This window comes from Chroicocephalus ridibundus, chromosome 15 (genome assembly GCF_963924245.1).
Source record: "Chroicocephalus ridibundus chromosome 15, bChrRid1.1, whole genome shotgun sequence".
In the NCBI taxonomy this organism is placed as follows: domain Eukaryota; kingdom Metazoa; phylum Chordata; class Aves; order Charadriiformes; family Laridae; genus Chroicocephalus; species Chroicocephalus ridibundus.
In genome coordinates this window covers 9,585,528-9,601,467 of record NC_086298.1, presented here as the reverse complement: position 1 = coordinate 9,601,467, position 15,940 = coordinate 9,585,528, and the positions used below count along the sequence as shown (strand labels likewise).

General features: G+C 40.7%; 1 protein-coding gene across 1 annotated transcript; it reads right to left on the bottom strand.

Annotated features, from left to right (window-relative positions):
- Nucleotides 1-8: 8 nt before the first annotated feature.
- STOM (stomatin) lies at nt 9-14,263 on the bottom strand. Its single transcript, XM_063353027.1, has 7 exons — nt 14,013-14,263; nt 8,331-8,434; nt 7,423-7,495; nt 6,584-6,666; nt 4,512-4,715; nt 3,871-4,005; nt 9-2,062 (listed from the first exon to the last, which is right to left on the bottom strand). The coding sequence occupies exons 1-7, from the start codon at nt 14,059-14,061 to the stop codon at nt 1,868-1,870; spliced, it is 843 nt and encodes a 280-aa protein (XP_063209097.1). The 5' UTR covers nt 14,062-14,263; the 3' UTR covers nt 9-1,867.
- Between the last annotated feature and the right edge of the window lie 1,677 nt (nt 14,264-15,940).

Sequence of the window (15,940 nt, the reverse complement as noted above, 5' to 3'; positions counted from 1 at the left end):
AGAAAAGTAAACCTTCTTTGTGCCATCTTTTGCACACGCGCTTTTTACTAAATTGGTTACAGAATTATTTTGGGGGGGTTGGAATTATTTTGTTTTCCCCTCACCAGAAGTATTAGCACTCAAAACCCTGATAAATAAACAACATTCTGCTTTCAGAAAGTCACTCATTACTCAGGAGTAAACAGCATGTTTTTTTATTCAGGATGAGAGCAAAAAGTCTGCTCCTGGTGTCAACAAGAATTCACAGGGGTGGCCATCGAGAGAGCCCAGTGGGAGTTACAGAGTCACTCATCTTCCCCACGGAACCACCTCAAGCTCTGCAGTTACTCCGTTTCCCACTTTATGTGCATGAGCACAGTAGCGCTAATTATTACATCTTTGTTAACAATATTTCTCCCGCCTCTCCCAGCAAAAAGTCAAGCTCAGCTTACATTAACTGAAGTAACCGACAAACCCCCGCAGACATGTACACTGCTTTCACGATGCAGAGGGGGAAAAAAAGATCACAGCAAAGGGGCAAAAGGGAAACGGCGCCCACTGGGCATCTTGTCCTAACGGTGACAAAGGCACAGCATATCAAGGCACAATTAAACAGACCTGTCAATACAGAACTGATCGGAGCAGAGAAGTGATAAAAAACAAATTAGGAACTTTATGCTGGCCAGCGCGAGAAGGGCACTTGTAGTGTTTTCACTGATGCCTCCCAATAACTAAAGACCAGACGCCAAACTCGGTGATGGTGGTAGCCTAAAGACCCTGCCCCATGTAGACTCTTAATTCTTGTCATTTTAATCTCTAATTACATCTACTAAACAGGTACAACATAAATACAGTTTAACACTTGTAGCTCAAGACTATGTGAACTGAAGATTACATGCTTTTGTGGAAGTATAAGCCCTCAGTGTCACAACAAACACCACGAGTCTGCTCAGAAGCAGCATCAACAGGTAAATCACTAATTTGTCAGAACAGATACATAAGCAGTACAGCATCTTCTGCTAAGCATCACCACCCCCCACTAATTACAGAGATCTTACTTCCTGGAGAAGCAGGTTTTAGACCTGGATAAAATGCAGGAGTCAGTACTTTGGCTTTTTAAAATCCTTGAGAGAGACAGATAAAGGCATCCAACAACTTACTTTTCAGTGCTTTAAAGAAGCGTAACTCTATACAGGCACACCACCATCACAAGAGAACAGCCCAGTGGTGACTGCAAGCGTATTGTATCCACAACTATGGCGTGTTTATCCTATTGCTGTGTGGCAGAACAGAGATGGAAAGTTCCACCAACAACTGTTTCTCGTGAATGGGGGATTTTAGGGAGTATGAGCCTGATTTTCAGAAGAAGCCAGTAGAGTATTCTCACTCCTGTATCAACTGCCATCACTTTTCCTTGTGTAAGCCGGAGAACCAGTCCCCATGACAACAATCTGACTTCATCACATATAGCTACGCTTCAAGAGAATACAGTTAGTGCTGTTCCGCTTCCCTTGCGGGGCTACAGAACCATTTATTTATGATGTTGGATCATCTCATCTTCACCACAGATGGTTTTAATATACTATTTGAAAATCGGAGCTTATAGATTAAAGGTGTCCCATCCAGGAAAGTATAGACACACGCTCATTTGACATCACAACCTGCTTGTACTCATTTTGAGAGGTTTTCAAATTTAAAATATTTTGATTGTCCATACTCAAAACCATTACATATAAGTTTTATAACACACTTGGTATAACAAGAGTGGTTCCTCAGCAAATCCACACTTTGTTAACACCACCATAAGCTATAATACACAGGGAATTCAGCATTGCAAAGATTCGCTGTAGCAAAAAACCCCACCCCAAACTCTGTCACCCTACACTACCTAGCGATTTACACCTATGATGCCCTGCAGCATATCGATGGGCAACGGGAAGACGATGGTAGAGTTCTTTTCCGCAGCAATGGTGGTCAAGGTCTGCAAATAACGAAGCTGAAGAGCAGCAGGGGACTCTGTAATAACCATGGATGCCTCTTTCAGGGCCCTGGAAGCATTCATTTCACCCTCAGCTGCAATTACCTGGGGAAGCCAAATGAACGAAATTTAATTAATTCAGGCACAGTAATAAACTAGAAATCTCCAGGATGACTTCAGCCCTAAGTCATAAGCCAAAGACACCGCTCATCACTTTGATGGAGTGACCTCCCCCTTACCATGTTCTTTCGCTGGTTCTGCCTTTTCTCTCACTCAGACATAAGCGACTCCTGTCTGCTCTCCAGGCCCTGTGAGCCTGTTTGCCTCCCACTCAGCATCAGGATGCCAAACCACAAAAGCTGGCACCGTGTCTTGAAAGTGCAATGGGTGCGTATTTTCATAAACTTCTTTTGTACTTCTACCAGCGCTGCCTCTCAAGAACAGAGGGCACTCCCCATATAGATCTGAAAATACTTTTTACTTAAAGCTGTATTTTTTTGTCTCTACAAAAGCTTGACAGGTGAATGGCATGTTTCTTACTGAGGAAATACCTTTTTATTCCCTTTCTTTTTCATTATGAGCTCATTAGGGACAGATTTGTGGCCATTCGTTTCTTTACAAACAGGGGTCTTCAACACTGAGACAATATACATATTTTTCAAGTATTTGTAAAGGATGGCTGGATTGAAGAATGACACTGTTTTAACAGTTAACTTATTAGTGAGGCAATTTACGCGTGCAACAGCACAGGCAAGTGCATATTCCCCTATAGAGTTCTATTGCAAGGCCACAATATTCTTTTAAATGCCAGAATAAATAATTAAAAAATAATCACAAAGTAATCAAAGTTCAAAAAAAGATATGTAGAAGTTAATACTCAGAGCAGTAACGTAGGCTTAAAGATCTTTTCCTATGTGTACCACCAACTTCACATTCAATAATTGCTAGCCCCGAAGTTTAATGAAATTCAGTCTGGCATTTACTTCTGATGCAAGTAAAAACCAAATTTTATACTTAGAACCTAAAGATAGGTTAAAGTTAATGGAATTGCTAATTAATGGCAGATATGAAAATCAATCATATATACGTGCATAAAAGTCACTCAGATGCGTGTGTGTGAGATGAACATCATTAGATGAACTCTAGTAAACCTCCCTTTGCCAAGACAAATTCTTAGTATTTAGAATGCAAGTTTAACGTTTCTACTGGCAGGCAGCTTGACAGGCCACTAATAGCTACCAGAAGCCCTCATCTATCAGCTTTGTCTACCAAAACCAGGCCTTTTGGACAGCTAGGAATTTTGCTTGTTTGTTTGTTAAAAACAGACTCTACAGTTGCATCTATGGAGGCCAAAACAAGTTTTCAAGACAGGATTAACAAACCACCAGAAGAGACAAATTGCAGAGCACAGAACACTAAGGGAGAAAGTTTAACTTGCCCAGTCCTAGAAATAACTGCCACTGAGGATTTTTACTCCAAACTTCAGTATTTGGTATCACCTTCCCCAACCTCAGAAGGGAGTAAGAGCAAACTGATGACCAGTGAGCTTAAGGGTATTACAGCTGTTCTATTTCCATATGAAGAATCAAACAGAAAACAAAGGACTTGCCTAAAATCAGGGCTAGTCAGGAAAAAGCTGGAACTAAGTTTGGCTTCTAATTCACTCTAGGCTCCAGCTAATAACCTAAAAATTTTTCTGTTTACGATTTGCTCTTGGAGTGTGGTAAAAAATTGAGCTTCTGCGTTTCTGAAGGAAATCTCACCTGCACAAACCACAATGAAAGAAAGCAAGCATTCAGACGCAAGAATCCTGCCCTGCACTCCTATTTGCTACAACACAATCTGGCTGAGAATCTTCATCTTCTACATCACCTCATTAAATTATTCATGAAGAAAAAACCAAATGTTATTACCTTAGCTCTTGCCTCCCGGGCAGCTTCTGCTTCTGCAGCCATTGCTCTCTGCAGCTGGACAGGTAATTTCACATCCTTGATCTCCACACGTTCCACCTTAATGCCCCAATCATCTGTTGCCTCATCAAGGGTGGCCTATATAAGGCATGACAATTAGTTAAGCATCTACCTTGGCTGCAAACAAACGTTCAAATTTGAAGAACGACCAATAAACCAAATTAATTATCTTACAATACTTAGACTTTAAGGGCTTTTGTATTTATACTATGATTTGATAATGATAAAAGCATAACTGTTGTAAACTAACAAGAAAACCTCAGAGCTTGATTAATATATGGAAGGAATTCTGTGGCGTAATTTCCTTCAACAGCAGAGTGCTGACATAACGACCCGGGGGAGCCCTCCTCTCCTGTAGCCCTCATTCCCACTTGCTAGCCTCACTGGTCCATTACTGCTTTAGTCACTCATTTTTATTATACGGAATGCCATCCCAATAGCCCTGGATAGGGTTTTGCCTAAAGCTCCAAATCACAATTTGGCTTATCGCTTGGAAGGTAAAATAAATCCTGACCTGGAGGTTATCCATGGGCTTGCTGCTTAACTGATTGTTTGATAGATTGCTTGGGTAAAGCTGCTCATACCTGCATGCTGTGTGCAATTTCTTCACGATCAGAGAGAATCTGAGAAAGGTTTTTGGTCCCCAGAACATTCCTCAAAGTAGTCTGTGCTAAAAGACGGGTGGCTGAGTCAGCATTTGTGATATTTGCTACAGCAAGGGTGGCATTCTGAACTCTGTAATAAACCACTCCATCCACGTTAACCGTCACAGAGTCCTTGGTCAAGATCTAAAAAGCAATAGGGAAAGTATGTAATAATTAAGCATATATTTATTGAATATAATGATAATTACATATTTTACTAGACAAAATCCTAGGTTTTCCAGGGTAAAGCAATTGTCTTGAAAACAAAAGGTCTTATAAATGTATGCTGCACATGTCTATGTACAGATAAACAGACTGTCCAGTATAGCTCTGCAAAGCCAAGACTAAATATGGGATGAGAACACTTCTCGTTGAAAAACATTCCATTAGCTTTGCCATAATGTCATTTCTAACTCACTTCTTCAAATTCAGAGGGATCTGCAATACATACAGGTGACAAAAAAAAATTGGAAATAGTTTACATGTAAATGCATATGCTCTTTCATCTGAGAAAGTTTAACCTGTTATTCTGAAACTAGCAACGTATCATAGCCAGGTGGGTCCCCCGGCTGTATTTCAATGAGACGTATGATAACAGATGTGTAAGAGGCAGATTGATTGCCCAGGAATGCAAGAAGTATGCTTAAGAAAGAGCGAAGGTAGCAGAAAAGGCTCAAAGAACGTTAGTACTCAAAGTTGTTTTGTTTTAATGCAGAGGTAGGAACATGGGACCACTACATTCAAAGTGGGTTAAAACACTCTAGTGAAGAGCACACACTGGAAGTGTGAGTTAACCTTCAAGACTTACCTGCTCTGCCCTTTCCCAAACCACCTATTTTAGCAGGCTTTTCGTAATAGCTTAAGATAAGCAAAGAATGAGTAGCATGCCCAGAAATCACATTGTACAACTAAAAATGTATTTCTGCTCTTACCTACTGAAAACAAACCAACCTAAAATCCATAAGCATAATTTAATCATGCCAAAAGAAAAACCGTAGAACTGATGGCTTCACTAATGGCACATCAGCAGCTGCAAGCACATTTTGCCTGCCAGTGATTAGGTTTCTACCAATTACCCTTTAGAGTGTACCGTGACAGTTGCCATTTGTCTAAATCTACAACTAATGATGAGCAATAAACAGACTAGCAAATATGACAGAAAACAGACGCACCAGACAGGTTGCATCAAGAATCTTTGTCTTGCAAAATACACCAAATACATGAGGGATACAGTTACATTCATCAACATACAATTGTTCACTAACTTATTTTTAGAGGAATCGTTTTTTATTCTTTTGTTACCCATTGAGTTGGCGTCACTGAGTTCAGTTAGCTTAACGCTGTGGGGAGATCCTGCTAAAAAAATTAAGACGTCCAAGGAAAAACAGACTAGAAATAGTCTTTTCTAGAGTCTTCTAGTCTTCTCTAGAAAGAACTTTTGTTCTTTAGGACCTTCAAAATGAAAGGCATCAGGTGACATTAGCTGTGATACACCTTCATAATGTTCCTGTGCACAGCAGGACACAGAAGCAACACGTACACAAAACCTACATAAGAGAGCGGACCATTACCCTGAATTGCTATTAATAGCATTTGACGTATATAATAATTTCATCCCATTATTTTAGCTTGTTTATACATCTAGATAAACCAGCATGGGAAAGATCACTGCTGCTTCTGGAAATCTTCCAGATTGCACAGAAATAGAGCGTGTTGCATGAAGTCCATCAGTCTTCATTCCAAACCCCTCCCATTCCAGCTCTTAGGCAGAATTAAGTTATCTTATTTGGTCCTTAGAGGACAGCATGATCGGTTTTCTTTCAGCCATCTTCTCTTATGTAATGATATTACTAAAAGATACATGTATTCTCCACAATACATTGAAGCTGCACAAGAAATGTACATTAAAACTACACGCTACCCAAACTGAGAGGGCAAAAGGAAAAAGTTGGGGGAAAAAAGAAAAAAAAAAAAAGAATCTTTAGCAGACAGAGAGGCAAGTGCAAACTCACCTCTTGGGGAGGAATATCAAAAGAGATAGTCCTCATATCAACCTTGATGAAGCTGTCTGTGCAGGGCAGGACAAAAAACAAACCTGTACAAAAAAATCCATTCAAGAAAATGTAAAAATGGCTCATTAAAACACATGAAGTATCCTGAGAAACTTCAATTTATTCGGGTCTATACTTTTTTAGAGAACTTTAGCATTTAGAAAACAGCCTCAGAATTGCTAACAGCTACATTTGAAAATTTGTCCCACATAGTCACTTGTGGGGTGTAATTCTGGCAAGCAGAAACTATCAGCCTCCTTTTGTTCTGGTGAATCACTGTAATTCTCCAACTTTACAGCAATGTGGAAGTATTGCAAAACCTGGACAAAAATGAAGGAAGAAGCTATTGCCCCTTTCCATCACTTTGAGCAACAGCTGAAAATAACATACTTTCAGATCTCATCAGAATTTCTAATATACACAGGAATTTTTTTAAAAGCTATCAAACAATATAATTCCTTACATTTCTTTTGAAGAACACTGAGGCTTTCAAACCATTTGGGTTTTAACTGACATACTAAACTTCTTTTCCAAAATGGCACATTTGATGCCATTATTCCTCCCTTTACATTCTGTGCTTTTGATTCTACCTAAGACTACGCATTAACTAAGGAGATCTGGGAAAGGCTCACAGAAAATTAGTTTACTATCTTGTCCATATAAAGTAACATACCCTCTTACGGGAAGTTACAAAATTCTTGAGAAATCTATTTGCCAGTCTAATGCAATGTCTCTAGACAGCTATTATTTTGCTGATGACTTAATTAGAACAAATATTAAGAATGCTCTCCACTACATACCCGGTCCCTTTGCTCCCCCTTTTAGGATGCGTCCAAGTCTGAATATGATGGCTCGCTCATATTCCTTTATAATCTGTAATAAACAGTTGGATGTCATGCAAGAGTTTCCAGAAGCCACATGATGGATTCCAAACTATGTACACACTAGTCTAAGGCAGTCTTGAGCCTCAAATGTGACATACATTTCTATGCTGTCTGCTTTTGAGAATTTTAGTCTAAACTTTATTGTCAAAAAGCAAACAGCAGAAGGAAGATGACAATATTCCACAGAAATATTCTTCATACTGTGGCACCATCTACCAACAGCAGAAGCAACAGCATGTCATCTGGGAATACCCTGGCAACAACAAAACAAAGCGCAGTCTATGTGACCCAGCAGACATTTTTCCAGCTCTAATTCTGATGCAGTGTCTTAGCCAAAATAAAGCAGAAGTTACTTCCTCTGGTCTAGAAACTGAAAAAATCAAGCTCAGAGCAGTCTCAGGTGAGTCTCTGTGAATCCATCACATACAGCCACATATATGTATATGCTTAGATGTTTATATTTACATACTTCATATTTAGAGATCTTTCAAAAAATTTTAAAATATCAGTAATTATGCATTCTTGCAATTATTCTGATCTTCCAAACTAGCTTATATATGAATGACAACTAGACAGACGTAGTAAGGACGTCAATGCAAAAATAGTTTTGACTAAATACTTCAACAGCACTTTCTTTTTGGTTTGAAGATTAATGCACTGAAATGCTGCGGTCTGCTATATACTGTCTGCTATAGTTCAAGAAAGAATAGAGTTAGATTAATTTGTCTTTAAAACAAATAAATAAAATAGAGAACAATAATAACCACTAGGAAGCATCTGCATTGCTTAAAGCTTTAATCCAACTTAGCAGTGAACAATTTTACCTTTATGCACATCCAGATTGATATAGGAAATGTAATAACAGTGAAAATAAGTGACGTGATCACCAGGATCCATCCACACACACCGAGGCCAGTATCAGGGTCATCTGCAAGAAAAGAGCAGAGATCTTCAGATTTTTAAAACAAAGAGCACCTGTTGAACAAAGTGCCTACAATGATATTTGTGTTGAATATTCCTTGAAATAAGCCACTGTTAGCACTACTCCTCTGGCCGAACTCATTAGGTTTAGATCAGAAGTCAAAAGCCAAATTCTGCTTTCATTTTTACTAGTTTCTAGAAGTTGCGCAAGATAGCTTAGGGTAGAAGGTGATCCAAGTAACATCTATGCAGAATTAAGTATGCTAAATTTTAAGTATAGACTCTCAAATGCCTCCCTCTTCCCCAATTTTGTCTAACAGAATGACCAATATGCAGCAGTAGAAATCCTGTTCTTTTATTGTCTGAGGAAGTCAGAGCAACACTTGCTTAATGAGTGAAATGCAAATACCCCATAACCTATCAATTCTAACGACCTAACGACAAGACATTTAGGAATTGATTTATTTTCCATCTGTCATAGGTGCAGATCTAAGAAAATCACAATTCTCAGAACTGTTGTATCTAGGAGGTAGGATAAGATGTGGTGCAAGATCAGCTGGACATGAAATAAAGTCTCTATAAAGCATTTCTTGGCCAAAGACTCCTAATGCTTAGAAGGCAAACGTGACCGTTCTCCATCATGAAACGGCACCAACTGAAGGTGCAAATAGTAAGAGCTAATGGCTTCAAATGCTACACAGCTAAAAAAAGCAACACACCATGACAAAATGCGGACATGCTGGGAAGCATTCCTAAAGCTACAGGAAGTTTCTTATCCTGCCTGCTAAGGCTCCTACAGGCTGCCAGGAGTCCACTGCCAAGTGGGGATATCCCAGGGTGAAACCGAGCACTCACAACCACCACATTCCTACTCTGGAGATACTGATATTAATCTTTCTCACTCCACCCTTTAAAAAGCCAGAAGTATGAAATACCAAGAAGCACCCACAAAGCTTAGAAAAACAAAATTCTCACATTTAAATGAAGAAGGTTGCTTCAGGATCACACTTCCTGATTTTGCTGAACTGCAAATACACCGTTACAGTGCTGCAAATATGCAAACGTTATTCAAATTTCATCAATGCCACAGATAACAAGACTCCAGTCCTTTAAGTATCTAATGGACTGCATTCAGCAGCTTGCTTAGAAAGAAACTGCATAGAAAAAAAAAAAAACAACTTAGAAACTACTTAGAAAAAAACTGCAAAGAATCTAGAAGTTTTAGCTTAGTTTTAGCTTCAATTATATAATGAATTGTTTTCTGTATTCACCAAACACAACTATAATTCAAGTTTGTACAACAAAACTGGCCTGTTATAAGAAATAAGTCTCCGAGTCTCCACCCTGTTATTTTAAGTAGACCCATTATAAAGGAAAATCTTGATTTTTGAAAAATATCTATTGACTTTAACAACTCCAGATACATGAATAAGCATTTTATTGTGCCCACAACTGAACTCAGCATTAGCAGTATATGCCTTGGATAAAGAGGGAAGTGAGACAGATCACTAACCTTCAAAGTGAATAATAGCAAATAATAATATATACTTTGCAAATTTAGATCCACAATATTTGACTAAAGTCACAGAAGTCAGAAAAATAACTGGGAACCAATACTGAAGCTTCCAGTTCCCATTTTCATTGATTGTGGGTCTTAGAGCTACTCCTAGCCTTTCCAGTAAGATGGAATATGGAGATGGTGGAGAATACTAAATTTGCGTCTCACACAGTACATTGAACTTTATGAAGTCACTCAAAGCTGCCGAAGCCACTAGAATTTGTATCCCTGTCACATGCCAGTATAATAACCCTCAAGGACATGTCATATCACGTGTCATTTTCAAGTTCCCTAAAGATATTCCCCCATGGGTTTATTACTACGTAGTGGAAATATCAGATTAAAGGAGTAATTTCCAGGCCTTCTGTGAAAGTCAAGGAAATGCATTACCTACACATATCGGTATTAAGCAGCTGTCAGCATTAAGCAACATCTGCAAACTCATTAGTGAAGGAATTACCTTTTATTCAGCAATAAGGTATTAGTCAGCCTGAAACCATAAAAAGTATTCACAATCTACACTGATAAGTAGCAAAAAGTCTCCCTCCCTCTTGCTTTTACTTAGTAATTTTTATGAACCTAAAGGAGCTGAGGATCCTGCTTCAGTTCTACCCTACAGTTTAACATCAAGTCTTCACCACCAACCACCTACCTGCTCTTACCAGACCTACAGCATAGCAAAAAAAAGTATCCATTTGCTTCCCTGTTGAACACGAAGGTAGAAGTCACAACTCAAATAATGTAAAATTTCAAGATTAAGTAAGGCACACTTTATTTAGCAACAATGATTGTCCCATCATGTGTTACATTTCACAATACGAAAAGCCAGAGAGGTGCTGTCTCATGAAAAACTATATGAAATACAGGAAACATGCTTGACATCCGTGGAATGAGCTTTCTTTTTGCAATTTTTGAGCACCTCATTAAATGGGGCTTGCATAACATCATCAACAGGCCACTCCTGCCAGATTTCTCAGTCATGTTCGTTGATACTGTATTCTAGATAGCAGCTAGTTCAAAGGCACTGAAATGAGACTGACAGAGCCGGTGCAGGTATAACACTCAGCCTCAGACGCACCTCCTGCAGATGATGCATATCCCTGCCCACCCAATGGGCTGGAAAAAAAAAAAAAAAAAGATTGTACACCACAATAAGTGCTGGCTCCAGCAGCCCGCCTCCTAGCCCTCCTTCACCCATCACATATGTGCACCTTTTAACAGAGACAAAACGGATCTTTGTTTTTGGCAGGCTGTCAAGGAACATCTCAAAGAGAGATTCTTTTCACTAAGTCCCCACAAAACAACTAGGGGACTATCGAAAACAAACTTTCAGCATATTTTGTGATCCAGAGGCAAAGCAAGAATAAAGTTTGTCTTTTATTTCTTAGCTGCATCTTTAGCATTCAAGATTAGCTAAAGAGAACTAGAGCAAGAAATAAGGAAAAATTGTTTTTGTAGTGAGAGTTCTGCCTGGGAACGATAGAGAACTGGGTTTTGCTTCTCCCTTACCCAGACTCCCCATATGACATTTCTGATACCATTATATAATCAGACTCAAAAAGGAGAAATGCAATTTACTCCTCACAAAGAAAAAAACCAAACCTCGCTCATACAACAGATGTATGATCATGAACAATAATTGCTGGGGATACATATTTAAATATTAATATACTTTGATGTATACAGCTGCTGAACAAGAAAAACAATGTAATAGCCTCAGAAACCAGACAACACCAAGAAGTCAGATGATGGTAAAAGTACAGAGTACATTGCATTTGCTCCACTGCTACTGCCGTCCCTCATTTTAAAGGCTTGCAGAGGCAAGGCCTAGAAAATACAATCATGAAAGAAAAAGACAAATCGATGATTGTATTACTGATGAGGCACCAACAGCAGAAAGTCTGTTTTTTTAACTCGCAGTAACTCCAGTGACTCATCTTTGGGTCTCTCTTGCTTGATTTTCTAACGTGCCAAACACCCTGCCATATACCCCTACAGCTTCAGTTCAAACACTTGCGATATTCTTGCTCTTTTATTACCAAGACACAAAACCCCCTCACACCTGGAATTTAATCAGAGAAACCTTATTTGTGGACAATCTGCAACAGATTAAGTACCTCTTTAAAAAAATAAACAACAAGGAGAAAGAATATTAAAAAAAATTTAATTGAATCAGCCTTCAGTCCCTTTAACGCTGACTGGAACAGCTACCGCTACTTTAGCGAGAAATTATCACTTGGATCATCAAACAGTATTAACAATTTATAATAAACACTGAGTGCTGGAGGCTGAGATGGAAGGGGGAAGTTCTCATTACCACTTGAGATGTGGCATTCACCTCACTTGTGACTTATTTTCTTCTGCAAAGACTACACAATCTGAACATTACTGTCAATTAGCAAGAATGTGCCAGACTCCAAGGTACCATAAGAGGAAGGGACCTTCCTCCCGACCCCGCTGTACAAACAAGCCACCAGATGTAAAACAAAATGTATATGGGAGATCAACTGGACTGAGTACAAGGCAATACAACATAGAGATCTCCACTTTCATGCTTTCAGTCAAATCCAGCACAGTCTGACTGAAGGGTTTTATTCTATAACAGTTATTCAACTGTTTGCTACTTAGCAAACAATCAGGAATAATACCGAATACTACTTTCAGTGAAAACTAAATGTCTTTTCAGATGCTTCTCAAAGCATTTCAAACAGGAGCCAGGCAAAATTATTACATCTAATAACCAAAATTATGTCTAATGCCATTTACTCCATAGATATTTTATTATGGCAAAAATAACTTGTAGTCAGCTTTAGCCTCCAAAACCACGTATCACACAGTAACTACAGAAGCCACCTCTGTAGCACAGGAAGTGAACGGCTTGCCGAGTGCCAGACAAGGTTAGCATCAGTGACCACTGTTAGGTATTAATAACTAACAGACTTACAGAATGAAATGTAGACCCTCTCCGAGGATACAAGGGCTAGCATGTGCCATTAGGCATGGGGCCCAAATAGATCTACAGTTATTTATACAACAACTCAGATTACCTACCCCAAGCCTTTGTATATAAAGCGATCTTATAAATATGTTTCCTCCTCCAGTTGCAAATGACAAAAGCGTAAAATAAATCATGACTTTTCCGCAGTCTGTTTCTGAACAACTCGAGTAACAGGAAAATGCTCCAGCTTTCAGGGACAGAAACTGTTAGTTGCGCTATTTTAGTGCATCATCTCCGAAACATCCTGACCCAGGTTACGCTCACGCCTACTAACTGAAAGGCTGAAACACACTAGAACAACGATACCAATAAGTAAAAGTTAACTACAGCTTCATTGCCCAACTTGAGGAAATATAATTGACTTTTATCACTTCCTCCAGTCACACCTATCTAAGGTGAAAAGCACTAACGGTGTAAACAACCACTTCCCAAATTCTTTTTGTTCTTAATTTACAGATGCAGCGCCTCGGGGATTACTTCTGTTGACCCTGCTCTTAATTATTTGTTTTAGCTTTCCCCTTAGTGACACGAGTTACCGTACAGGAAAATAAAAAACACACACAAAAAAAACCCTCAAGTCACACAACTGGGGCCAACTCTCAGCGATGCTCTTCTGCCTTCCCGTGCGCTATTTCTAAAGGGACGTGAAGCGGCGAACCGCGGCCGCGTTGGGCAACCCCACGGCCGGGCTCCGTCCCACCGCCGTTAGCGGGGCAGCGGCGGAGCGGGCGGCGGGGCCCGGCCTGCGCTGCGGACCCGGGGGGGCCGCTCCGGGGGAGGCTGAGGAAAGCGGGAGGCTGCCCGGGAACCCAGGCAGAGCCGCTCCTCGCTCCTTCTACGGGACTAACTTTGAAGGCTCTACAAACTTTCCTCAGCGACTAAATAAAATAATAATGAAAACCGAAACAGAAAGCCGGACAACGCCTGGAAGGCATCCCGGGCTCGGAGCCCGCGGGGAGCGCCCGGCTGAGGGGCCGTGCCCCCCGGCTGCTACTTGGGGAGAAGCCCGCTCCCCACCCCCCCGGTTACCTTGCACCCGCCGAGACTTAGGCGGGACCCCCGCTTCGTGGTCTGCCATGGCCGCCGCCCCCTCACAGCTGAGCCCGCGCTGCCCCGAGCCTCGCGCTCCCACCCCGAGCCTCCTGCTCCCGCTCTGACCCGCCCCGCGGGGGTGGGGCCGCGGCCGTTACGCTCCGCGCGCACCCCCCCACCTCCCTCCGCCACCTGAGGGGACGAGGTGGGGGCGGTCGCGGCCACCCGCCCCTCAGCGGCGGGCAGGCGAGGGACGGGGCAGCAGCTGGAAAACGGCCGCGGGAAGCAGGCAGGGAAGGGGGCGGTAGTGAAGGCAGACGGGCCCGGAGCGGGAAGAGGGACGTGAAGGGGGGGAAGGCGAGGGGGTAGGAGTGGGAGGCCTGAGGCGAGCAGGGCCCCGGCGGCCCCTCCTGAGGGGAGCGTCGAGGAAAGTACGAGCTGTGCCCTGGCCTCACGCTTAGTTCGACGTTCAGACCAAAGCTGATGGTTTTAATGGGTGAGGTACGGCCTCGTAAAAGAATGAATGAGGAGCAGCTTTCAAACCGATAAGATTTGCCTTTTAACCCCTCCATTTGAGGAGTAATATGCAAATGCACACCATATTTCTTTCTGTATCATGCTGAAGTATGTGTCCAAAATGGGAAGGGAATTAAAACAATCCTGAAGAAAAAAACTGCTTTTAAAAAAGTCACCTCAAGCTTAGGTATTACTGCTTTTCTTCCTAACCTGTTGCAGGGCACTGATGGAGAGTTTGGAGCTTTCATCCCTTTTTGAAGACACCAAAGTTATGATCTCTGCTGCTTTTCTACAAGGTTCATCCCACAGAAACAAGGTTTGTGTAGAAAGATGTCATTACACATACAGTCATTACGTGCCAGGTGTCATAAAGACTGTCACATTTGAAAAAAGTTCCAAGGTTAAGTTTTATGTTAGGCTGGATGATTCATGGCTATTCTTTAACCTTTATTCACGTATGAGATGTTGGTAATTAATGAGCAGGGACGGGCATGGGCAAACTCATATTTGTTATATTGCTTTACTGTACTGATAGTGTGTAATTACTGGCTTTTTTATAAAACGCATTGCAACCTGTGAACAAAAAATGGTGTTAAGACTAGTAGAATACACAGAAATGTATTTCAAGTGTTGGTATTATAATTCTGTGGTTAGATTCCTGCTTGGCAGTAGCCTGGATTTTGCTTTCAGTTGTGTACCAGAGGAACAAAGTTTTTGGATAGGGAGCATGATTGATTGAGAAGAATGTGTGTGCGAGTGGAGCACCGAATGCTGAAATGTAGTCCTGTTTCTTCAAGTCTCCAAGTGATATGAACAGCATCAGTGGAAAACCAACCCTTTCTCCCCGTGACAGTGAAATACCTTGTGAACAGTCCTTTTGTTGCTGGCATGAACTCCTACTACTACCGCGCTTCTGCTGGTTGATTTCAGACTGCAGGCAGGTCAGAGCACTCATAGCGCAGTTTTGATCAGAACACATTTACAGTAGAATGTAACAAAACTGTAGAATATATAGTATTGAAGCTCATAATATTATAAGAAAATTGAGAGTGTCTGCAGTTTTATCATTCTTTTTTGCTGACCTGAGGGTGTTTTGGCAAATAGATTGCTTAGAGTGTCTCAACATTGATTAAGAAGGAAGGAAGGATGTGCTTGAAATGGGAGGAACAGGTTCTGTGAAAATATAGATAAGCTATAATGAACCCTCATCACCCAAAGCAAATTTGTCACTAGAAATATCTAAGCTGGTGCCAATAATAAGATAAGTGCTTTTAAAATTAATATGAATTGAGGATTAAAAAATGTACTGCATTGGTTTACCTTATTTCAGCAAAGAGGAAACATCTGTTAATTTGCCCTGTCATTAAAGTAAAAAATATGCAAAAAAATATGTAAAAAAAGACCTTTAC

Coding starts and splice junctions, on each gene's coding strand:
- STOM (XM_063353027.1), bottom strand. CDS start 14,061: ATGGCAGACCACGAAGCGGGGGTCCCGCCTAAGTCTCGGCGGGTGCAA. Junction 8,435..14,012: donor TAAGTCTCGGCGGGTGCAAG/GTAACCGGGGGG, acceptor CTTTTCTTGCAG/ATGACCCTGATACTGGCCTC. Junction 4,716..6,583: donor TTGATATTCCTCCCCAAGAG/GTGAGTTTGCAC, acceptor ATTGCTTTTTAG/ATCTTGACCAAGGACTCTGT.